Source organism: Eubalaena glacialis, chromosome 6 (genome assembly GCF_028564815.1).
Source record: "Eubalaena glacialis isolate mEubGla1 chromosome 6, mEubGla1.1.hap2.+ XY, whole genome shotgun sequence".
Classification (NCBI taxonomy): domain Eukaryota; kingdom Metazoa; phylum Chordata; class Mammalia; order Artiodactyla; family Balaenidae; genus Eubalaena; species Eubalaena glacialis.
The window spans coordinates 111,222,887-111,250,481 of NC_083721.1; the positions used below are offsets into that span (position 1 = coordinate 111,222,887).

The following is a 27,595-nucleotide window of genomic DNA, read 5'->3' on the forward strand; positions in this document are numbered from 1 at the left end:
TTTACATTGTTCAGGAGCCACCATTTTTTGAATTCCAAAATAGATCACAAATATATTTCTACTTCAGTAAATATACTGTGTACACTAAAAAGAAAAGCAGACTATGCTATGATTCTCCCAGTTGTAAGTGAACACCAAGAATTCCTACCGTATAATGTCTTTTTGTTGTCATTAATTATTTCAATATTTGCAAAATTTATTTCTAATATATGACTGTTTAATTCACAGGTCTTGGATTCTCTAAGGAATGAATTTTTTAGTTTTGCTATATAAAATTCAAAGAAATCCTTTATAAAAATAGAATAAAATCTTAATTTTTATGGGATGATAGGACAATTAAAAATAACAGTTAACATTAAATAAATATTATTAAAAGAGTTTTTTGGAAGAGAGTTATTTGTTGATTTGTTACCATCAACTCTTTGTAAATTTAAGGGAAGATGCTGTACTCACACACAAAAAGGACCACTCTATTTAAACAGGTTTTTTTTTTTTTTTTAATGAAAGAAAAAAGAAACCCCAGGGTCTAAAATGTAATGAGTGATCCTATTAGTTCCACCAGACTAAAATCATACAGTCTACGTATGTGGTCTTTTCAGCCACATCTGTCATGAACCATTTTTACATCACAAAATGCAAAATACTGAGCACTGATTTACTAGATGAGACCTGGGAAAGTATTCATCATTTGATTTCCCCCTAAAAGAAAAACTGGCTCACAGGAAGACAGGTGACAGTTCTTTTCAGATCACACTCAGAACTTACACATTTTAGAATCAAATCTTCATATAATCCAAGCAAACAGAAAAAAAAAAATGAAATAAAAGATTAAGTAAAGTGGAAAAACAAAAGAAATCTCAATTATGACTTTCTTAAATCCAAACATTTTGCTTGGCTAGGAAACATGGATCATACATTAAAAATATTTATAATATGTGAAAATGTATAAATATGCTTGCCACATAGTAGATGCTCAATAAATGGTACTCTTATTATTTTAAATACTTCATGAAATACATACTTATTGAGCATTTTATATACTGATCTGATATTCCTCCTTTCAAAAGCTCTCAGTTACACATGGAACTTAAATGGAACTAAAATGGAATTTTTACTTAACATAAAATGTATAGTATAGAAGAGTTTTGAATTAATTATTTCTTTGACTTATCTGAAATCTGTATTAATCACTTTTTGGTAAATTTCTGTACATAATGTTATTTACTCTTATCATAAAAACAGACCTATAATTTCCCTTATAGGAAAAGGGTGGCTGTTATTCCAAATTTTTTAATGGCTTAAATTAAATATTAAAGGGTGCTTAATTTAAAAAAACTTCATTACATAATTCTGTGTCAGATAAATTATTTACAATGATTCTAAAACCACTGAAAAAGAAACTGCATACTTGATAAAGCAAACATCCAAATCTTATATACATTTGTCAGTCTTTCAATAATGAATTCTGGGGAAAAATAAATTCACAGACACCCAAGTGAATTGGCAACTGTAAGTGACAGAAGCCCTTCTAAATCCTCTGTTTACACTGGGGATTAGCGGAGTAGATTTTGAGTTGCAAACTGAACAGTCCATGGTCAAGGGAACCTGCTCCCTGTCAGCCCGCAGGGCATAAGGACAAAGCATGGTCCTGGCAGGAAGTGACCCATAAACATATTCCTACCCAGGATTTATACAAAGCCAGTCTGCCTCACAGAAACTCCATATGACCATTAACTGGCCTGCAAGGCCTGCCAGGAGGCCTAATTACAGGTCTACAGAGCCCAATAACAAAAGCTGAAGGGCTTTAGCCTAGGGATGATCTGCTTTATACTGACTTGAGAGAGTCCATATAGAGGACCCAAAAGAAAGAGGTTTAGCTTTAAAATTCTCCCCAGAGAGCCAGCATTGTACTCAAGTCTAGAAAGCCCACATGCAACATACTTCAGCTAGGCTTAAACATACCACCCTCTCAAAATTAACATTCAACTACTGTCTGCTTAACATCTGCTCAAACATGGCAAGTTGCTGTGATATTGTTAGACTCTAACTGATAGCTTTCTTCTTACTAAATATTATTGGGGATAAATAATAGTCATTCAAATATAAATGTGTAACTGATGCTAAAACAAATAACTTATATTTTCTGAAAGTAATTAACTTAATAGTTCTCTTTAGGAAGCACTAGTATATCTTTTTGGATTAACACAAAGTGCAAAATCATGCTCATTATTGGACACTGGGAGTTAAATTAACATTATCAATTTGATTTTGCATTAAAGGTATTAAATTTTATGTAGAATTTCTGAAGAAATGTGGTTTTGCAGAAACCACATTCGATGAAAAAAAGGTTTTAACCAATGCCCAAGTCAATGAAACTATTTAAGGTTGTATACATTTGTTTCTTTTAAAAAGCCCAAGAATTCTTAATTCTTGATAACTTCTTTTAACTGTATATGTATGGTGGTATAAGGAGGATGTTTGGCTCAATATCTCTTCTTTAATTACCTCATAAAGCCACTCTGGTGATGCCGTAAAAAACTACTTCCATTCCTCCTGGCTAATGTTTATAGAACGCTCAGTTATATGTTAGGTGCTGTTCTAAAAACTTTATTATGTTAATTTATTTAGTTTTCATTAAAACTCTAAAGGTATATATTCTCATTCCCATTTCATAAATGAAAAAACTGAGGTTGAGCAAGGTTTAACAATTTTCCCATGGTTTTGTCAGTAAATAATGGATCTGGAAATAGCACCCAGGCCATCTGACTTCAGAACTTGACCACCATACTCTATTGCTTTTCATACTAATTGCAAACATTTACTGAATGCTTACTATGTACCAGGTACTATTCTAAGTGTTTTACAAATGTTAACGCACTTAAAGTCCATAACAACCCCATTAGTTATGTACTATTAGTATCTCCATTTTATAGATGAGGAAACTAAAGAAGAGCAAAAGGGAAGTGATCTGCTCAAGCTCACAAAGTTAGTGAACGAAGCCGGATGTGAATCTAGACTAACCAACAAGCAATCAAGCAGAAGCCTACATGGGGAAAAAAGAAGTCTGAAAACTATTTATTTATATGAAATAGAAGTTAACTTTTTAATCACTTGCTCTGTTTTTTTAGGTTTGCCCTACATGAAAGCTTCTCTCACAATAAATCAACCTACTTCCTGGAGCCAGAGATCAGTGGTCAGAAGCCTATGGAGCAAAACCTCTGTCGATGTTAAATCAGGGTTGCAGAATGGCTTTCTATGTTCCCCAGAAACAGTACAACATTATCATGGCAATTCCATTTGTAATTCTCAGAATTACAAATATTTAAAGCTAGACTGGACTTCAGAGAAGTACTGGGACTTACAAGATTAGATGGCTATGAAGAGAAAGGGTTAGGACTTGGCTTCCAGGTACTTAATGGGTAACTAAGAGAAGAAAATTCAAGTTTAACATGCTGCAGAATAATTGGGATGGAGTGAGTCACTTATGGCTTATTCCCAAAAACAGCTTCTTTCCTCGATATAGTGTTCTTACGTGTGTAACTCTTCTGTGTTTTACAATACTTAATTAGCTTCTATCCCAGCAAGGGTCACTGAAATGCATGTCCATAGTTAGGGTGAAGACGAAAACACTGGTAATCACAGAACATTACCCTAGATTTTTCAAAGTTCTCAGAAATATAGCTACTATGAGCACCTTAATAGTTAAGGAAAAGAATTTTTATTCTGAATAAAACTTTAATCCTTTTGTATTATCAATTAAAAACAACTCATTTCAGAATCAAAGGCTTGCTTGAGGATAGAAATTATTTTATTATAAGGTAATTGTAGCATTATGCCTAACAATACAAGATATGTATTTGGTAATGTTTTCTATCACCCTTCTTTCTGCTCAACGTAACTCAGGGATTTAACCTATGAATAGAAATAGCTCAGGAGTCAGAAATCATTGGATTTGAGTCCTGGTTTTCCCACTTACTAGGTATGTGATCTTTTACAAGTCATTTAAGCTTTCGGGATATTTGTAAAATGGAGTTAATTAGCTCTCCATGCAGTGACGTGAGTCAAATGATAAAAGATTTATGAAAATGCTTTGAAAACTATAAAGCAGAATAAAAAGTGCTGTAGATATTATTTAGAAAATGAAATATTACACAGAAATTTTATGATAAAGGGGATTTACCATACATGCATTAAAGAAACTTCTATTTCTCTTATAACATTAGAGATATAATTTTAAAGGTTGCAGGTGTCAATAATTCTATTAAAAGTAAAATATTAAGGAGATTTTTAGAGAAAATTATGTCTTGAAGCTATGTTGTGAGAAGTGTCATTTTTTCATGGTGATGAAAAATACTTATATTTTGGAAAAATCTCTCCTCTAAATTCTTCTTCAGATCTATGAGCATATGGAGCATAAGATGACATTGTGTTTTTTTTTTTTTTAAATGCATAGATTTTTTTTTTTAATAAATTTTTTTATTTATTTATTTTTGGCTGTGTTGGGTCTTCGTTTCTGTGCGAGGGCTTTCTCTAGTTGCGACAAGTGGGGGCCACTCTTCATCACGGTGCGCGGTCCTCTCACTATCGCGGCCTCTCTTGTTGCAGGGCACAGGCTCCAGACGCGCAGGCTCAGTAATTGTGGCTCACACGCCCAGTTGCTCCATGGCATGTGGGATCTTCCCAGACCAGGGCTCGAACCCGTGTCCCCTGCATTGGCAGGCAGATTCTCAACCACTGCGCCACCAGGGAAGCCCGACATTGTGTTTTTGTGGAAAATCAACTAATGTGTGGAATGATGCTAACAAGACAAACAACAGTGACAGCAAAAGCGATGGAGACGAGTCTTTAAGTAAACTCATTATCTTCCTTCTTCCTCCTGTGTGATAATCACATTTCGTTATCTCTTCTGTCATGTACTACCTTCAAGTTTAAGATTAAAAGTTAGATTATTGCCATGTATCTTCTACTTCTGAAGCCAGGGAACTTTTCAATATATTTATTTAAAATCCACCAAAGAGTGGTTTAAATGAGCACACCAGCATCCAAAGGCTTAATTTTCAGTTACCCAGAACATTATTTCACAGTGACTTACTCACCAAAGATTAATAGCTGGAATTCTATTTGGCATAGTGACACTCACTACAGGCACTGTTAAAACTCCTGGGAAAGATCCAGAAGTTTTAGATATGGTTCCTGACCTTCAGACATTTATTATTTCATTGGGAAAATAGGTCTAACACTCATGAAACAAATATTAATATCAGCAGTATGTGAGTAAATACCAACATGAATGGTGTGCATAGAAAAAAAAGAAAAAGAATTCAAAGGAGAACAGAAAGATTACATGCTGTAATGGTCAGAGAAATCACGTGGAAATGTAATTTGAGATTCATACTGAAGTGTTTAGAGAGAGAAAGAGGAAGGAGAAAGACATTTCTAGAGGAGAAAAAAATCACAAGCAAAAATTCCCAGGTAGAAAAGAACATGAGTAACTCAAAGAATAATGAGAAGAAGTATCAAAATGAATTCTAAGAAAAAAAGTTAGAAAAGTCTGTGAATCCACCATACAAAACCTTGGAACCTTAAGCACAGAACAGTAAAATTGATCTTGTAAGCAATCTAGAGCCAGTGAATAATTTTGAGCAAAGGAGCAGCATGACCAAGTGGTGGCTGAGAAAGAATCATCTAGCAGTGGTACTCACCAGAAGCAATATGGAAATAATTTTCTGGTGGCTACCATCTGCCAGACTTTGGCCTAGGTACTTCACTTATAATATTTATCTTCACAACAATCCTGTAAGGTAATCATCATCTTCTCCCCTTACAGACTAGGAAATAATGGTGTACGGAAATCCTCAAAACCTAAATATTGATACTGTCAAATAGGTAACTTAAATATGCAACACGGTCTAGTTGAGACAATAGGGGGCTATAATTTTATACTGCTGGTGGGAATGTAATATGGTTCAGCCGCTGTGGAAAAGTTTGGTGGTTTTACAAAAAGTTAAACAAAGAATTTACCAAATGACTCCATAATTATACTCCTAGGTGTATACCCCTCAAAATTACAAATGGTTACTCAAACAAGTACATATATATATGCATGTTCAAAGCTACACTGTTCACAACAGCCAAAAGGTGGAAAAAACCCAAATTTCCATCAATAGATGAATGCATAAACAAATGGCGTGTGTGTGAACACACACACACACACATATATATATATACACACATTCAGTGGAATATTATTCAGCCATAAAAAGGAATAAAATACTGACACAGGCTACAACATGGCTATACCTCCAAAACATGCTAAATGAAAGAGGCTAGACACACAAGCTCACACACTGTATGATTCCATTTATATGAAATATGCAGAATAGATAAATCCATAGAGATAGAGGGCAGGTTGATGGTTGCGGTTGCCAGGAGCTGAGGGTAAGGAGAGGGGAGAGAAATTGCCTAATAGGTAATAGGTTTTACTTTGGAAATGTTTTTAAACTAGATAGAGGTGGTGGTTATATAGCTTTGTGGATGTATTTAATGCCACTGAATTGTCACTTTAAACTGTTATGTTTTATTTTGTCTTATGTGACTTTCACCTCAATAAATTACTTTTAAAAAGTAAAGAACTACAGTAAACTAGAAAATACACACATCTGCCATATTCCATTTTAAAAAAAAACCGTTTTGGCTAAACAATAAACATCAAACTACTGAAGGTCACAGAATGAGTGAGCAGTGGAAGCAGGCTTAGAACCCTTCCACTATTCACCACCCTCTCTCGGGAGAAGAGACAGAATTGAAGCAAAAGACCAACTAGGAGGTAATGGATTAACCTCTGGGTGGATTGTCTGGTGTCCAGACTAAGGAGTTGGCAGTGGGAAAGATAATAGAGGGATAATTATAAAAAATATTTCAAAATAAGTCATTAATTCTAGGTGAATGACTGCCTATAAAGAAGTCAAAGATAAACATTTCAAGGTTTTGAATCTTAATGAATGTGATAATGGTAAAAGTATTTTTTAAATGAAAAGAAAGAAGTCATGGCCAAGAGGATTTTTAATTGGATTTACTCAATACCATAAAGTAAATCATTATCTGAAGTTATATTGATAACTTAAAGATTCAATCTTACAAATTTATATAGTTTTACAAGCTTGAGTCCTCCTGCATTTGGAAAAAACAAAACATCTTAGATGTAACCTTAACTTCACATCACCTTCAAATTAAAAGTTAAACAAGAGACATGAAACTTCATTTCAATTGCATTTTGGCAATGAACATGAAAGAAGATTCTATCTAAATGTGAAGATTTAGCACAGCAAAATATAAAAATGTTAACAGTTTAGTATATACAAAATATGATCATAACAAATACAATAAAATCTCTGACTTCAAATTCAAGGTACATGGTTACATTTTGCGTAATGTATTTTACTCATACATATGTCTTTCAAAATCATACCGCTAGTAATTATTGCCAAATGTTATTAAATATATTTTAATTCCAAACCAAGGCCATTATTAACGTTCACTAATAAATCAATAACAATGCAATGGTTATATATAAAACTTTCTTCTGGGACCCACAATTAGCGTAAAAGACTAAGTCTAGTCAGCAAGATTTCTACATATGAACCCTATCTACCAGATTACGGTAACTATAAGGCTGAAATAAATCCTGGCTCAAGAATCTAGCATACAGCCTTAAGTTCTTCCCTATACCCAATTTTAAGGCCCTAAAGTTGAGGGTGTTTTCCCTGGGAACTCAAGTAAACTCCAATGAGACAGAATGGGAACTACCAGGCCTTCCTATCCAGCCACCTCAATCTTAGGACCAGGCTAGACTTTACCCATGAGCCTTACCAGACTGAGCTCAAGTTCTTATTCCCCCCTACTTTATTTTGCTTGTTTGTTTATTTTTAATAATACCATGAATACCTTGATTCATCACTGAAACAGAGATCCAGAACCTTGACAATAAGTTCTATATTTGCTTAGTGCTCCCCTATATCCATCTACCTGCTTCTCCTCTCAAAGGCCACAAGTTCTCATTAATAACAGTAATGTATGTTTTTCAAAGGGGTATAATATGTTATTTCATGTTATAAAGCAATATAGTCATGGAAATGGCATCAAAAAACAAAATCTGGTTAAAATGGTTTCTTAACCAGTGACAATGGTTACAACACAATCCTTTTGTAAAACAATTTAGCAAGAATATATAAAAAGCCACTCTACATATTAGCACCCTCTAATCTCATAAACTCATTTCTATAGTAATCAATTCCAAGAAAATAAGCTAAACTATGAAAAAAACTATTTGTAACAGGATGTGTATAACAGTATTATGGATAAGAGGGAAAAGCTAGAGACAATGTAAATGTTCAATAAGAAGAAAATGATTAAATAAATAATCCTACATCTAGCTAAGGTCTGTCCTTTGCTTTTGGGGGGCAATGTTAAGTTTTTTAATTTGAAAATTGTCATAATATTTTGAATGTTTGTCAAATTCACAGAACCTCCCTATTTATCCTTAATAGAATTTAGAATGTTAAATTAAAAAATGAGGAATGACAGCTGGGACCAATATAAGAAAGTTATACACTGAGGTCTGCACTGTCAGATCTGTTTTATAATACGCTTTTTGTGACCACCTAGAGGAGTGGGATAGGGAAGGTGGGAGGGAGACGCAAGAGGGAGGAGATATGGGGATATATGTATATGTATAGCTGATTCACTTTGTTATAAAGCAGAAACTAACACACCATTGTAAAGCAATTATACTCCAATAGAGATGTTAAAAAAAAATTTTTTTTAAAAGGTAAAGAAAACTGTATAAAACTATGAAATACAATTCTTTATAGTTGCATTAATAGAAACAAATATTTTCTGGACTAAGCACCATAAATATTTTCCTTTAAAGCAAGAGTTTGTCAGTACCCAAGTAATGAACCTGGAAATATTTATCCTAAGCAAAATGCCACTAAAGAATGAATATATATTATATAAATAACAGAGAATCGTATTAACTAGCTTTATCCTACAGTATATTTATTGGAGAGTCAAAATTTGAAAAACCTAATAGTAAGCAAAATTTTAGTATATCATGTTTTCTATGTAATTAAACATAAAATGAGTAAGATCAATACATAAAGATAAATGACTTTTAAAGTAATATGAAGTGGTACAGAGATTCACAGTCAAAATATTAATTTTTATACGGTAAGTTACTTCAATTAGTGATTTATGAAGCTAGTATATCATTTATACTGGTATTCCCAATCTTTAGACTGTAGACATGTTGGGTAGGAATTAAAGGAGCTAATCTAAGAAATCCTTGAATTAATATGCATACATGTATTTTTGCAATGAATATTAAAAATATAACTACTATCATTTGGTAGTCTGAAATTACTTTTGATGTCAAAATAGAATTCTCATTTTCCAGTTGGAAATTATGAACTCTTTACAGATCCTTAAAAAGTAAATAGTTTTAAGAAACATGTACTCCTTTGGTAATATTATTCTAACCCTACCTCATGCTTGATCTTGACAACTTATTATTTGAATGTAACATATATTTTTAAAAAGCACATTAAGATTCAGAGTAAAATATCAGTACTTGGAAAAGATAACATGGATCTCTTATATTTTTTAAAAAGTAAAGTATTTAATGTGTACATGAATCTGGGTATTATAATCTAAAATCAAAGAAAGAATTATTGTGCAATTGAGATATTAAAACATACAGATTTTTAAGATTAGATGGTATCCAGACGAATAGTCCAATGAGTTAGTCTAATGTAACTGGAAGAATTATTAAACATTTATCTCATTTCCTTCAGAGCAAAACCTTGATCTAAAAATCACACCTTATATAAAAATTAAATCAAAATGATCACAGCCTCAAATATAAAATGTAAAGGTATAAAATTCTTCTTAAACATGCCACTAAAAGCACAGTCCATAAAAGACAAAAATCAATAAACTGGACTTCATCAAAATTAAAACTAAAATCGAAGCCAGTTTTATAAATAAGAAGGTAAAGAATGACCTTTTAACATCATACTATAGCAATAAATATTTGAGGTAAATTACAGCCATACAAAGATCTCATAAATTTGTGAGGCTATATGAAAATAGGTGTTTTGCTCTTTGACCCATCTGTAAGCATGCTAGGATTTATTTCACATATTTTCATTTAAATAAAGTTAATTATTAACACTTACCAGCAGCTTCAAGAACCAGTTGTAGTCTTGCTTTGGCCTGTTCAGCTGGGGGCTAAAAATCAACCATAAAAGACACTTACAAGGTAGTTTTAACAGAGCTTTAAATTAATGCATTATTATGTGAGTATCAGAAAATTGAGAGAACTTTGTCATAATCAGTATTAATATCCACCCACATCTTAACAAAATTCCATCACAGCAGCTCTACCAATCTACTCTCTCACCCTAGCAATCAAATCACACTTTTCATTATTATGATGCAAGAATGAAGTTCTTCTTCTTTTTTTTTTTTTTTTTTTCTTACTGGAAAAACTTTTATTTGTTATCCAACATGTACCAGTCAGCAACAGCCTAAATACATGCAACTTAATAAGGAGGCAAAACCCACACATTTAACAACATACTCTCAAGTTGTGTTGTTTCTTTGCATATGGAAACATGCAAAATGACCTATTAGAATTTAAATAGCAACTTAAAGTCCAATACCTCAGGCAAATCATATCCTAAAACCAAATATTTTCTGCTTTCCTTACGGTATTTGAAAGGAGCAATTGTGATAAAGATAGGACACAATGTGAGTTACTGCTTTCAATTCCTACTAACTGTCCTAAAATTATTCTCTCAATGAACTTTGATTCAATACAGTTGATAATGCTGAAACTACTTTCCTACCAGTGACCTTATTCTGAGATTTTTGGATAATATGTTGATGGTATCCAAACTATAAGATGGATTGTATCAAGGTTATGATCTTTATGAAAGACTTGTTAAAAACTGTTTTTAATACTTAAGACTTTACATTTCTTAAGATGTCAGTAAGTGACTAAATAATCTCATGTTTATATACAATACCATCATTTGAGAATTAACATTTTACGAGATATATTTGAATGTTTTGCTATTTGTGAAAAAACAGCCTGAATGAAAAGAATTACATAATTGGATACGGAAAGAAGATGTTGTGTTCAGAAAAGTGTAAGAATTTGAATGGTATTTCTGAATAAACTGTAAGAAAAAGGATAGGAGAGTGGTAGGTGAGACAGGAAAGAAGACAGGGCTAGCCTTTTATACCATAGAAGAGGGATTAACAAACTATGACCTAAACCTGGTTTTGTAAATAAGCTTTACTGGAACACAGCCATGCCCATTGGTTTATATATTGTCCATGGTTGCTTTTGTGCTCAACTCAACAACAGCAGAGTCAACTATTTGTGGCAGGACTCTCATGGCCAGCAAAGTCTAAAATATTTATTATGTAGATCTTTAAGGAAAAGACTGTTGACCCCTGCCATATAAGACGGAGAGATTTGGAAGAATTTGAAATAGTGGGGTGACGAGATGAGATCTGCACTCTGACACATCATTCTAGCAATATAGTTGAGGATGAAGTGCAAAGAATGTGACAGAAGGCAAGGAGCTCAGTTAGGGAGCAATTAAAGAACTCCAGATGAGAGATGATGAGGGCCTGGGGAGGAGCAGTAGCAGTAAGGTTGGACAGGAAGAACTAGATTTGAGAAACATTTAATTGGTAACATGAAAGGGCTGATTGGATATGAGAGAAGGAGGAGTTGACAAACAAAAAGAATATTTTATGTCATATGTTTGTAGAAAAAAATGTATGTAAGTGTGCTTTATAAAGTTATCAATATTAAAAATGTGACATCAAATTAAAATATCATAGCAAAATATCAATAGAAGACTGTGACATCTACTGAATATGATCTAACAGTTATAAAGGAAACTGCCAAGCAATTAACATGAACATTTATAATGATGAAAGGCAAATGACATTTGACATCAGTATCAGGGAGCATAGTGAGTGTGCAGAACTGTAGAGCACATGGCCCAGCTAAAGAAAGCAGCTGGTACTCAGCACCAACTCACTGTTGTCAGCAGAAATGCAAATCAAGGGTTGTAAAACTTCTTGATTTTTTTCCTGAGACTTTAAGTCACCATAAAGACAAATACTGTGTGGAACAAACAGTACTTCTCAGAGCCAGATTCAATCCCAAAACAGACAGTCTGTAATCTCTGCCATCTACTTAACAAACACAGTAGAAACATGATATTGATACTTTGTGCAACATAGCATAACTAGAATGGCAAGAAGGTAATAATGTTCTGACTAGCAGGTCTCAAGCAAGCACAGAATTATGAAGTATACATTTCAGAGTATCCTAGTAAGCAGTGACGTTTGATAGAAAAATGTGAGAAACTTTATTGGTTAAGATATTTCATGGGAAAGTTATAGGTATTTCATAAGAAAAGATTATTTTTACCAAATAAGAAATATTTAAAACAAATATACAAACTGATGAGTACCCATATTCAGTAAAATATTAACAATATTGTTAGTCTCTTAACCCACAAAACCCCCTCCATAGCAGCTCCCTCTCTCCCCCCGTTAAAACCTATGTCTTAAAAATATGGTGATTACCGTCCCTAAAGAGTCTTGACGGTTGATGATTACGATAAAAACACCTGTTAAGACATATTTATATTTTATTAATTCCTCTAACTATCTATAATACAGGATTCATATTTCAAAGATAAAGAAAACCAGGGAATAAGAGTAGTTTACTAACTTGCCTTTACTAGTAAATGATAGGCTGAAATTAAGACCTTCTGACTCCAAATCTCAGGATTCTTCTAACTACATCACTAGGATATTCATGAATTCAAAGCAATTAATTTCACAGATATAAAAGCATACAGATAGATTTTTGATTCTGTTAAAAAAAAAATCTATCCAAGATAGTACATTTGCCTATACAAATATAACTTCCTAAATTATTTGTGAAATATAGGGATCAATTCCAACTATGGGGACAAACACACTGTTAGATTAGCCAGACTTTTAAAAGTAATTTGTCTTTTATAAGTATTTTTGCTCTTAAAAATATTTGATTCATTTCACAAGCATTTTTCTTGGATAGGGTATTCAGATACTTCTCTCACTTTTTTCCCACCTGCAAGTATCTTTCTTTTGCCACAACTGGTGAATAATTTGAATGGATATGGGATTCTCAGTTGCAGTCTTTTTCTCTCAGTCACTTGCCCTTCAAATTCTTTCCAAGTGCTCCTCCACAGTGTTTCAGCCTTGAGTCTGTCCCAGAGAGGGAAAGCATCACAACAGGCCTCTTGGCTGAAACCCTCCAAGTCCCACCTGCCTATTTGCATCAGTAGCTGCTTGACTCAGAAAAAGTAGATAAGCTGGAGCTGGAAATGGAGAGGAGGCAGCCTGATTTATGTTGCCATCGTTCTGATTGCCAGTTATAGTTACTTTTTAAGAAAAGATTAAGATGAAAGAAGAAACAGAATATACGGTTAAAAGAACATTTTTCGACTAATCCATTTTTAGTTAGGTATCATCATACTAAGCTGACTTAGATTGAAAAAACCTTTGGGGCTTGAGTGCCAAAATTTCTAATGCTTTAGCTATTTTAGAGTGTATTAGACTCCAGGGATTGGTATGAATTCCATCTAAAACTGGTAAATGGTACTAATGTTATTCAGAGCCAGAAAAAAAAAAAAAACTTTATGAAATAAATAAGAAACTAGCATCAAATACAAATGCATGGAATACAGCAATTTCTCAAAATAAGAACTGATAAATGAGGACATATTTAAGAACACAATGTCACAATTATATTGTATGAAGCAAACTTATGGAGAAAAAATTGTATTCTATTAAAAAATAATATTCCTACGGGAAAAAAATCTGTAAAAAATACAAATACATGGAGGCTAAACAATACACTACTTAATAACCAAGAAATCACTGAAGAAATCAAAGAGGAAATCAAAAAATACCTAGAAAAAAATGACAATGAAAACATGACGACACAAAACCTATGGGATGCAGCAAAAGCAGTTCTAAGAGGGAAGTTCATAGCACTACAATCCTACCTCAAGAAACAAAAACAATCTCAAATAAACAACCTAACCTTACACCTAAAGCAATTAGAGAAAGAAGAACAAAAAACCCCCAAAGTTAGCAGAAGGAAAGGAATCATAAAGATCAGATCAGAAATAAATGAAAAAGAAATGAAGGAAACAAGAGCAAATATCAATAAAACTAAAAGCTGGTTCTTTGAGAAGATAAACAAAATTGATAAACCATTAGCCAGACTCATCAAGATAAAAAGGGAGAAGACTCAAATCAATAGAATTATAAATGAAAAAGGAGAAGTTAATGACTGACACTGCAGAAATACAAAGGATCATGAGAGATTACTACAAGCAACTATATGCCAGTAAAATGGACAACCTGGAAGAAATGGACACATTCTTAGAAAAGCACAACCTTCTGAGACTGACCCAGGAAGAAACAGAAAATATAAACAGACCAATCACGAGCACTGAAATTGAGACTGTGATTAAAAATCTTCCAACAAACAAAAGCCCAGGACCAGATGGCTGCACAGGTGAATTCTATCAAACAATTAGAGAAGAGCTAACACCTATCCTTCTCAAACTCTTCCAAAATATAGCAGAGGGAGGAACACTCCCAAACTCATTCTACGAGGCCACCATCACCCTGATACCAAAACCAGAAAAAGATGTTACAAAAAAAGAAGACTACAGGCCAATATCACTGATGAACATAGATGCAAAAATCCTCAACAAAATACTAGCAAACAGAATCCAACAGCACATTACAAGTATCTACACCATGATCAAGTGGGGTTTATCCCAGGAATGCAAGGATTCTTCAATACATGCAAATCAATCAATGTGATATACCATACTAACAAACTGAAGGATAAAAACCATGTGATCATCTCAACAGATGCAGAAAAAGCTTTCAACGAAATTCAACATCCATTTATGATAAAAAATCCTCTAGAAAGTAGGCATAGAGGGAACTTACCTCAACATAATATAGGCCATATATGACAAACCCACAGTCAGCATCGTTCTCAATGGTGAACAACTGAAACCATTTCCACTAAGATCAGGAACAAGACAAGGTTGCCCACTCTCACCAATATTATCCAACATAGTTTTGGAAGTTTCAGTCACAGCAATGAGATGAAAAAGAAATAAAAGGAATCCAAATTGGAAAAGAAGAAGTAAAGCTGTCACTGTTTGCAGATGACATGATACTATACATAGAGAATCCTAAAGATGCTACCAGAAAACTACTAGAGCTAATCAATGAATTTGGTAAAGTAGCCAGATACAAAATTAATGCACAGAAATCTCTTGAATTCCTATACACCAATGATGAACAATCTGAAAGAGGAATTAGGGAAACACTCTCATTTACCACTGCAACAAAAAGAATAAAATACCTAGGAATAAACCTACCGAAGGAGAAAAAAGACCTGTATGCAGAAAACTATAAGACACTGATGACAGAAATTAAAGACGATACAAAGAGATGGAGAGATATACAATGTTCTTGGATTGGAAGAAACAACATTGTGAAAATGACTATACTACCCAAAGCAATGTACAGATTCAATGCAATCCCTGTCAAACTACCAATGGCATTTTTCGCAGAACTAGAACAAAAAATTTTACAATTTGTATGGAAACAGAAAAGACCCGAATAGCCAAAGCAATCTTGAGAAAGAAAAACGGAGCTGGAGGAATCAGGCTCCCTGACTTCAGACTCTACTACAAAGCTACAGTAAGCAAGACACTATGGTACTGGCACAAAAACAGAAATATAGATCAATGGAACAGGATAGAAAGCCCAGAGATAAACCCATGCACATATGGTCACCTTATCCTTGATAAAGGAGGCAAGAATATACAATGGAGAAAAGACAGTCTCTTCAATAAGTGGTACTGGGAAAACTGGACAGCTACGTGTAAAAGAATGAAATTAGAACACTCCCTACACCATACACAAAAATAAATTCAGAATGGATTAAAGACCTAAATGGAAGGCCAGACACTATTAAACTCTTAGAGGAAAATATAGGCAGAACACTCTATGACATACATCACAGCAAGATCCTTTTTGACCCACCTCCTAGAGAAATGGAAATAAAAACAAAAATAAACAAATGGGAGCTAATGAAACTTAAAATCTTTTGCACAGCAAAGGCAACCATAAACAAGATGAAAAGACAACCCTCAGAATGGGAGAAAATATTTGCAAATGAAGCAACTGACAAAGGGTTAATCTCCAAGATTTACAAGCAGCTCATGCAGCTCAATAACACAAAAACAAACAACCCAATCCAAAAATGGGCAGAAGACCTAAATAGACATTCCTCCAAAGAAGATATACAGACAGCCAACACACACATGAAAGAATGCTCATCACTAATCATTAGAGAAATGCAAATCAAAACTACAATGAGGTATCACCTCACACCAGTTAGAATGGGCATCATCAGAAAATCTACAAACAACAAATGCTGGAGAGGGTGTGGAGAAAAGGGAATCCTCTTGCCCTGTTGGTGGGAATGTAAATTTATACAGCCACTGTGAAGAACAGTATGAAGGTTCCTTAAAAAACTAAAAATAGAACTACCATATGACCCAGCAATCCCACTCCTGGGCATATACCCTGAGAAAACCATAATTCAAAAAGAGACATGTACCACAATGTTCATTGCAGCTCTATTTACAATAGCCAGGACATGGAAGCAACCTAAATGTCCATTGACAGATGAGTGGATAAAGAAGATGTGGCACATATATACAATGGAATATTACTCAGCCATAAAAAGAAACGAAATTGAGTTTTTTGTAGTGAGGACCTAGAGTCTGTCACAGAGTGAAGTAAGTCAGAAAGAGAAAAACAAATACTGTATCCTAACACATATATACGGAATCTAAAAAAAAAAATGGTTATGAAGAACCTAGGGGCAGGACAGGAATAAAGACGCAGATGTGGAGAATGGACTTGAGGACATGGGGAGGGGGAATGGTAAGCTGGGATGAAGTGAGAGAGTGGCATGGACTAATATATACTACCAAATGTAAAATAGCTAGTGGGAAGCAGCCACATAGCACAGGGAGATCAGCTCGGTGCTTTGTGACCCCCTAGCGGGTAGGATAGGGAGGGTGGGAGGGAGACGCAAGAGGCAGGAGATATGGGGATATATGTATATGTATAGCTGATTCACTTTGTTATAAAGCAGAAACTAACACACCATTGTAAAGCAATTATACTCCAATAAAGATGTTAAAAAATAATAATAATATTCCTTAAGTCAAAATTAGTAATGCATAATTAGAAAAAAAAATATTACCAAAACTGAATTACACAGAATATTAATGTTGTTCCCTTAAAAAATAAATATTAGCATTGACATTAATAGAACAGTAAGAACAGTATGAATTTTTACTGTAAGGTTTTATATCACATAGGGCTTAAACTTTCTAAATTAATAGGGGTCCTTTTTTGGGGAGGAGGGGTTTGGTAGTCTTTCTATTGCCATGGATTCTACAGAACTGCCCTGCTCCCTCCCCTCCGCTTGGTAGCCAAGTATACCTACATAACTCCATTGGTAAGCCCTAGTTTTAGAGAAGAAAGTGGTTTCTTAGGAAGAAACAAAAGCTCTTAAGATGAAACCAAAAGAAAGGTCAGTCTCTTGATGACTTGTGGAGGTGACCAACCTCAATGTCTAGACTTTTTCCTTCAACTTTGGTTTTACTCTTATTTAGTCCAATACCCTGAGTTCCTTACAAATAGACTGCATGTCTAGATTCTCAAAATACTGCCAAAGCTAACGTTCCAAACCAGCACAATCCTCTGAGCAATGACCATACAAAAAAAAAGAGAAGCAAAAAGAAGCCTATCCTTACAAAACCCAGTTTACACACTGAACTATTTAAACTATTTGCTCACTCTTCTCACTTCCATTCATATTTAGCTTCCTAACCACTGGCCACCCCTATGGAAATTCTGTAAGTTGATGAACCTACAGCCATTCCAGCTGCCAACCACACTTTTGGGTTTGTTCATGACAGGGAAGTATAAAGTCTGAAAGAAAGACTGGCTGAGCAAAGAGAGAACTCAAGCTTAGAAACAACATTTCACAAAATCAAAATTAGGACTGCATTATATGGCTTTCAGCTATTACTCTCAATTTTATATTATCATATGCTCTTTTTTATACAAAAAATATATACAGAGAGGATTCTGGAAGATGGCAGAGTAGGAAGCACCAGGAATCCGTCTCCCCACCTAGACAATAATTACACTGGCAGAATCTGTCTGACATAACTCTTTTAGAACTCTGGATTCTTTTGAAGCCTTGCAAGCTACCAGGGGAAGACGCAGACAGTAAATTGCGGTTAATTTTGGTCAATTTCAGCTATTAGCACAGTAGCAACTACCCATCCCCCACCCCCAGCCACATGACAAGCAACAGTGCACCTGTTCCTAGAGCAGCTTGCACACAGCGCAAGTGTTGGCAAGAATGTGGAGAAATTGGAACCCTTATGTACTGTTGATGGGAATTAAAATGGTACAGGGTTGTGGAAAACAATAAGGCAGTTCCTCAAAAAATTAAAAAATAGAATTACCATATGATCCAACAATTCCACATCTGGGTATATACCCCAAAGAATTGAAAGCAGGGTCTTGAAGAGATATTTGTACACCCATGTTCATAGAAGCATTATTCATAACAGCTGAAATGGAAACACCCAAGTGTCCACTGATGAATGAAATGGATAAGCAAAATGTGGTATAAACATACACTGAAATATTATTCAGCCTTAAAAAGGAAGGAAATTCTATAATATGCTACAACATGGATGTGATCAGAAAAGATGTTTGATATGATTTCAATCTTCTTAAATTTATTGAGACTTGTTTTGTGTCCCAACATATGGTCAATCCTTGAGAAAGTTCCATGTGTACCTAAGAACGTGTATTCTGCTGCTGTTGTATAAAATAAAACAATTACTCAGGATATCCTGAGTCTCAAGCTCTTCCACTGCAGAGGGTAAGGGTGGGAGAGGAGTCAGGGTTGCATGGGCACCTCTGCTGTGTCTGGTGTTGTCAGGTTTGCAGTTCTGGGGAGGGGGATGGTGTCCCAGGCCCTGCTGCCACTGCAGCCCAGTTACCTCTGGCCACAGCTGCCACTGTGGCCAGGAGGCCAAAGTCATGTGTGCTGCCTCCCTTGCTGCTGCTAAATGCTATGGGCCTGTGGGCACAGCTGCTGAGGCTGGAGGGCCTTAATCGCAGGCACCTCCTCTGCTCTTTCCTCAGTTCTAGCTCCCCTGTGTGTTCCAGAGCACCCATATGTAGATGTACAGACATGTAAAATTCTCTGGCATTCTGGTATGTTGGGCAGAGTCAGCTTTGCTCAGTTGTGGATGTTTTACTGGTTGAATATTGAAGGGGAGAGACAAAGGTAATGTCTCACTCTATGCCATGATGCTGACATGACTCCAATACAGTTTCAAATTTCAAAGATCTTAAAGCATAATGAGGAAGATAATAAAAATAATAATTTAAAGAAACTACTATTTACTAAATGTTTACATTATGCCAAGCATGTGTGTTACTTCCATATTTTCTTAAAATTTTCAGAGAGCTTATCAAGGTATAATGAAACCACAATAAATTACACCATTTAAAGTGTACACAGTTTTATAGGTTTTGACATACTCATACAGCCATGAAGGCATCATTACTGTTAAGATAATGAGCATGTCCATTACTCCAAAATTTTCCACGTCCTTCTTTAATTCTTCCATGCCCCTCTGTGCCTCCATTCCACTTCCCAGTTCCCAGGCAACCACTAATCTGCTTTCTATCACTATACATTACTTTGCACTTTCTACTATGTTATATAGATGGACTCATATGGTATGTACTCTTTTATGTCTAGCTTTTAAACTCAGCATAATTATTTTGAAATTCATCCATGCTGTTGTATATATCGATATGCATTCCTTTTTACTGCTGGGTAGTATTCCATTGTAAGTAAATACTACAACTTCTTTATGCATTTACCTGTTGACAAACATTCAAACTATTTCTAGTTTCTTGGTTATTATAAAACATACTATAAACATTAAGGTAAAAATCGTTATATAAATATATGCTTTCAGATCTCTTGGGTATATATTTAGGATTGGAATGGTTGAATTGTATGGTAGACATATGTTTAACTTTTTAAGAAAATACCAAACTGTTTCCAAAGTGGTTTCATATTCCCACCAGCACAGTATAGGAGTTTCAGTTGCTCCACATCCTAGTCATGACTTAGTATACCTTATTGTGGTTTTAATCTATATTTCCCTAATGATTATTGGTGTTGAGCATCTTTTCATGTGCCTATTTATTATCTATATATATATATATTTGATGGTAAAATAGATGGTCAAATCTTTTGCCAATTTTTTATTAAATTGCTTTCTTATTATTGAGTTTTCAGAGTTCTTAATTATAATGAAAGTAATTTTTCATATATGAGGTCTGCAAATTATACACACACACACACACACACACACGAAATTATATATTTATACTTATAAAGCCTCCCCGCCCCACTGAGTGACTTGTTTTTTCATTGTCTTAAGAGTTTCTTTTGAAGAGCAGAATTTCCTAATATTGATGAAGTCCAATTTATCAATTTCGTCTTTTATGAATCATGCTTTTGTGGCGTTATATCTGAGAAATCTTTACCTAACCCCAATTCACAAAGATGTGTCGTATGTTTATACCTAGAAGTTTTACGGTTTGTTTACATTTAGTTCTATGAAATACATTTTGTTAAGTTTGTATATGGTGCAACATATACATTGAAAAACCTTTTGTTTTTCTGTGGTTTTTATTTTTTTCTTTAAATGAGTCTATTTCTAGACTCTCTATGCTGTTCCATTGGTCAATTTGTCAGTCTTGATACTAATACCACACTGTCTGTATTTCTTTGAGTACAATTTTACATTAACTTGAAATCAGGTGGAATAACTTCTCCAAATTTTTTCTTCTCAAGTAGTTTTGGCTCTTCTAGCTCTTATGCATCCCCAGTTTCAAAATAAGCTTATCAATTTCTACCAAAAAAAAAAAAAAATCCCTGCTAAGATTTTAGCATGGAATTGCATTGAATCTACATAGCCATTTGAGGAGAAGGGACATCTTAACAATGTTAAGTTTTAGCCCGGTATATATTTTTCTATCATTTTTACCTCTTGGCCTTTATATCTGAAATGATTTTTTTAAAATAGGCAGCACATAGTTGGATTTTGCTTTTATGCAATCTGAAAAAATTCTGCCTTTTAATTAGAAGGTTTAGACCAATCTACACTTAATGTAAGTAATTAATCGACCACATTGCTATTTATTTTCTATTTGTCCCATATGATTTTTGCTCCTTTTTTTCCTTCTTTTTCTGCCTTTTCTTAGATTGACCATATTTATAACTCCATTTTATATTCTTTGTTGGCTTATTAGCTATAATTTTTTAAAATTAATTAATTAATTTATTTATTTTTGGGGGGCTGCATCGGTTCTTAGTTGCGGCAGGCGGGATCTTCGTTGTGGCATGCAAGACCTCTACTTGCAGTGCACAGCCTGCTCTCTAGTAGTGGCGTGCGGGTTTTTCTCTCTAGTTGTGGCACGCTGGCTCCAGAGCTCGTGGGCTGTGTAGTTTGCAGCATGCAGGCTCTCTAGTTGAGGTGCCTGGGCTCAGTAGTTGTGGCACGTGGGCTTAGTTGCCCCGTGGCATGTGGGATCTTAGTCCCCTGACCAGGGATCGAACCCACGTACCCTGCAATGGAAGGCGGATTCTTTACCACTGGACCACCAGGGAAGTCCCCAGCTATAATTTTTTTGTGTTATTTTGGTTGTTGCTAAGTTTGCAGTATACTTCTTTAACTTATCACCCTCTATCTTCATTATATCACTTCCTATATACTATAGAAACCTTATAATAGTATCCTCTCATTTCTCCCTTCCCAGCCTCTGTATTACTGTTGTCATTGCTGTCACATATTGTTATAAACTCCACAATATATTGTGTTTATGTTTTAAACATCATCTTTTAAAGAGATATATTTACCCATGATGTTATCATTTCTAGTACTCTCTAGTCTTTTATTATATCAACCCAGTTTTCCATCTGGTATCATTTTCTTTTTTTGGGGGCTTAAAACAACAATCAGTTATTCTTTCTCATGGTTTCTTCGTGTCAGAAAGGCGGGAAGGGCTCAGCTGGGCAGATGCACACAGCTGGGCGTTTGGCCAGCTGTCTCTTTGTCCTCATGTGGTCTTGGTGGTCTCTTGGCATGGGCTCGTTTGGGCTTCCTTACAACATGGTGGCTTCTAGGCATTTGGGCTGTTCCATGACAGCTGATGGCTTCCAGAGGGAGTGTTCCAACAAGCTGTGGTGCTTTGTATGACTCCCTCTTAGCAGTCACAGTGTCACTTCTACTGCACTCCACTGGTTACCAAGAGTCCCAAGCCAAAGTCAAGGGAAGGAGAATTAGATTCCATGTCTTGATGGGGGAGTTGCAAGGTTCTTGAAGTGCATGTGGGGTGGGAGATATTGTTTTGGCTGTCTGTCACATGTGATGCTCCATATGTTTCCTTACTGCCCCCCTCCCAGTCCTAGCTGAGTCAGGGCACCCCAAGGGCTCCTTGTCATGCCCTGACCATCTGGTATTCCAGCCAAAAGGAAATGCTAACCCGAGTCTTGCTGGGGCCTTCCCTGCCTCCCTGAGGACACAAAGACCTGTGTCCCATTACTCAACCCACCACCCTTTCCAGGGGCCATTTCACCCTGCCGGACCCAGAGCCTTTCCTCCAGGTCCAGAGCAGCTCCCAGTCCCTGAGGACTCACTTTTTTTTTTTTTTTAAATTATTGGAGTATAATTGCTTTATAATGTTGTGTTAGTTTCTGCTGTACAGTGAAGTGAATCAGCTATATGTATACCTATATCCCCTCCCTTTTGGACCTCCCTCCCACCCCTAGCCCCCATCCCACCCATCCAGGTCATCACAGAGCATGGAGCTGAGCTTCCTGTGCTTTACAGCATGTTCCCACTAGCTATCTATTTTACGCATGGTAGTGTATGTATCTCAATCTTAATCTCCCAATTTGTCCCACCCTCCCCTTCCGCACCTGTGTCCACATGTCCGTTCTCTACGTCTACGTCTCTATTCCTGCTCTGCAAATAGGTTCATCTGTACCATTTTTCTAGATTCCACATACATGCGTTAATATACGATATTTGTTTTTCTCTTTCCGACTTACTTCACTCTGTATGACAGACTCTAGGGCCATCCAGGTCTCTACAAATGACCCAATTTCGTTACTTTTTATGGCTGAGTAATATTCCATTGTATATATGTACCACATCTTTTTTTTTTCATGTTTTGCCTTTTTATTAAGAAAGATTTGAACTTAGAGAAAAATGGCAAGAAATGTACAATGAACTCCTGTACATCCTGCATCTAAGTTCAGCAGTTGTCATCATTTGGCCACATTTGCTTTAATGCTCTATGCTTCTCTCAACATAACAACAACAACAACAACAAGTAGTAGTATTGTTGATTTGAAAGTAAGTGGCAGACAGCATGACCATTTTACCTCTAAATACATTAGTGTATATTTCCTAAGAACAAGGACCTTCCTTTTTATGTGTGGTGTGTACCACATCTTCTTTATCCATTCATCTGTCGATGGACACTTAGGTTGTTTCCATGTCCTGGCTATTGGAAACAGTGCTGCAATGAACACTGGGGTACGTGTACCCTTTTGAGTTATGGTTTTCTCAGGGTATGTGCCCAGTAGTGGGATTGCTGGGTCATATGGTAGCTCCAGTTTTAGTTTTTTAAGGAACCTCCATACTGTTCTCCACAGTGGCTGTATAAATTTACATTCCCACCAACAGTGCAAGAGGGTTCCTTTTTCTCCACACCCTCTCCAGCATTTCTGGTTTCTAGATTTTTTGATAATGGCCATTCTGACCAGTGTGAGGTGATACCTCATTGTAGTTTTGATTTGCATTTCTCTAATAATTAGTGATGTTGAGCATCCTTTCATGTGCCCCTTGGCCATCTGTATGTCCTCCTTGGAGAGATGTCTATTTAGGTCTTCCGCCCATTTTTTGATTGGGTTGCTTGTTGTTTTGATATTGAGCTCCATGAGCTGTTTGTATATTTTGGAGATTAATCCTTTGTTACTTCATTTGCAAATATTTTCTCCCATTCTGAGGGTTGTCTTTTCGTCTTGTTTATGGTTTCCTTTGCTCTGCAAAAGCTTTTAAGTGGTATCATTTTCTAGTGCTGAAATGGGTTCCTTTGATATTTCTTGTACTGCAGGATGTTTGGTGATGAATTCTTTCCATTTTTGAGTGTCTTTTAAAAAATTTTTCATTTGGCCTTCATTTTTGAAAGATATTCTCCCAGGGTACAGAATTCTAGGTGTATAGTATTTTTCTTCCATTATTTTAAAGATGTTGCTTTACTGTCTTGTAGTTTGCATTGTCTCTGATGACAAATCTGCTTCCATGGTTATCTTTATTCCCTCATACATAATAACAATGATATTTTTACTCTATTTGCTTTTAAGATTTTCTTCTCATAACTGGCTGTAAGCAATTTGATTGTGATATGCCTTGGTGTAGTTTTATTCACATTATCTGCGCTTGGGGCTTGTGGAGCTTCTTGGAACTGCTATTTTATAGTTTTTATCAAGTTTGGAAACATTTTAGTCATTATGTCTTCAAGTATATTTTTCTGTTGCCCCCTTTTCTCACCTTTCCCTTCAGGACCCCAGTGACATGAATGTTGTGTACTTGGCTGCCTGAAGTTGTGCCACAGCTCAGAAATGCTCTTTTTTTTCTGCTTTTGTTTTTTAGTCTCTCTCTCTCCAGTTTCATTTTGGATAGCTTCTTCTGCTATGTCTTTTAGTTCACTAATCCATATCCTGCAATGTGTCATCTCCATTAACCTCATCCAGTGTAATTTTCATCTCAGTCATGTAGTTTTTATGTCTAGAATTTTTATTTTTTATAGTTTTCATGTTTCTACTAAATACATTCAGTCAATCTAGCAGCTCTCTGACCACACAAAACATAGTTATGATAATTCTATTAATGTCCTTATCTACTAATTTTCTTATTGTATCAATTCTGAGTCAGTTTCAACTGACTGATTTTTCTAATACATGTTATATTGATTTGGTTTCATGAATACATGGTAATTTCTGATAGAATGTCAGACATTGAGAATTTTATTTTGTTGTGTGTTGGATATTTTTGTATTCCTATAAATTATCTTAGTCTTTGTTCTGGGAAACAGTTAAATTACTTGGAAGCAGTTTGATCCTTTCAGTTCTGACTTTGTTAGGCAGAACCAGAACAACTTTAAGTCTGTAGTTAATTGTTCCCCACTATTGAGATAAGACATTTTTAGTACTTGATTGGAAGCACCATGAATTAGGAGGCTTTCCATACTGGTTGTTGGGAACAGCACTATTCCCAGCTCTGCATGAGTGGGAGGTACGATTTCCTCGAATTACTTCAGGTGGTTCTTTCCCAAGCCTTGGATAGTTTCTTCACATGCAAGTACTGATGAGTAGTCTGTTGAATACTCAAGGGGTCCTCTGCAGATTTTCTGTAGCTCACTCTTCTCTGGTAACCTGCCCTGTGAATGCTAGAGGCTTTCGCCTCCCTGATACCACAGGCCCATCTTCTCAACTGAAGGAGACCACCAGGTGCTGCCTGGGTTCTCCCTCCCTGTGGCATGACAGGACAAGTTCTCTAGGCCTTAAGCTGGAGCAATTGAATGGCTCACCTCATTTTTCCCATCTCTCAGGAATCACTGTCTTTCATGTTTGATGTCCACTGTCTTGAGAGCTGTTTTTTCAAAGAATTTGTCCAATTTTTTAGTTGTTTGAGATGGGAGGGTAAATCTGACCTGTTATTCCATCTTTACTGGAATCATAAGGCTATTATTTCTTTTAATACTGACAACAGCCTTGTGGGGAAAAGTTACTGGTCCAGAGTCACATAGCCATTTTTCTAATGCATGTTCATAAAAATGCATTATCTATACAAAAAACCTATCGGTTCCCTTTGTCTGGACAACTTTTACTTCCTTTTCCTAGCTAAACTATGTCCTTTCAGAGTTCAGCTCAAGAGGCAACACCTCCTAAAAATCTCATCAGTTTCAGCTTATTTTCTCCCTGACTGCTTTCATGATGATTACAATTCTCTGCTCTATGTTCCTGTAATGTCCTAGGCACACATGTATCAGTACATCTTCAGTAAAATTACTCATTTTGTTTCCTATCTTTCCTTCTTTGAAGGTTATCAGGTTTTTTAAGGCAACAACTGTCTTACATCTCTGTGTCATTAGCACCTAGGATAGTATTTGGAAAACAGTCAATGCTCAGTAGGTATATATTTGAAATAAACTTCCTAGTAAATTTTAGAATCCTTATAATTATCATATATAAAATAATTTTGAAGTACTAATTTCAAGGAATTCTATCTCTTAGGAAGAATTTACCTAACTTAAATAGCTGGATGTTTGAGAAAATGATAATGGTATTGTGGAAATTATAACAAATAGTAAAAATGAACCATGTAATCTGCACATAATTAATAAGTTTTTTAACCAACCTGTTTGATAATAAAATGGCAATTCTTAAAGTGATCACATGAGCTCCATATATATATATATAAGTGATAATTTCTATGTGCCATATCTTTCCCAGCAACATGAAAGACATTCCTGAAAGACAGCATAAACTACCTAAAAAAAAATTAACTTTTTTGAAAAAATCTAATAGTTATTTATTTTATGCTTATAATGTTCCAGACCCTGTGCTAAACACTTTACATACATCTTATTTAACAAAATTCTCATAACAATCCTGACAAGACAGGCATTCTTAATGCTATCTCTTAGATGAAGAATAAATTACCATAAGTTACAAAGATGATAAGGTGGCAGAACTTGAATTTTAACCCAGATCACAAAATCTATGTTCTTAGCAACTCTATACTGCCTCATAACTTGAGATTCATCTGCTTATTAAGTTTCATTGGGGGTGGGAGGAGAGATAAATATAATAATTTTTAATTGCCAGAAAAGACTGATAGAGTCAAAACTAAATTTTCTTTAGTGTTTTGGATGCTACCATTAACGATCTTAAAGACTGTGAGTGCCATCTAAAAAGCTCATTTTAATCAAGCTTTTTCAGATGAGTAACTTTAAAAATATTAAACATATTCACAGTATAGGTACTGTGAATTTTCCTTTAAAGTAAATGCAATCTCAGTATGACAGAGACACCTATCAACAGCTTATCATATTTCTGGCTACATTTCATTTTAACAGTTACTATAATTCTATCTCTTAGGATCAAGGTCTAAGCTAGAAATATTACAAATAGCTCAAAAGTAGATTTATCTTGCCTCTA

General features: G+C 35.2%; 1 protein-coding gene across 6 annotated transcripts in view; it reads right to left on the reverse strand.

Moving 5' to 3' along the window:
- Positions 1 to 27,595, reverse strand: part of RSRC1 (arginine and serine rich coiled-coil 1) — a 432,307-nt gene that overhangs the window by 171,248 nt on the left and 233,464 nt on the right. For all 6 annotated transcript variants that reach the window (XM_061193508.1, XM_061193506.1, XM_061193503.1 and 3 more), the window contains one exon: positions 10,236 to 10,287. In XM_061193508.1, the coding sequence (XP_061049491.1) occupies positions 10,236 to 10,287 (52 nt within the window). The remainder of the gene's footprint in view (positions 1 to 10,235; positions 10,288 to 27,595) is intronic.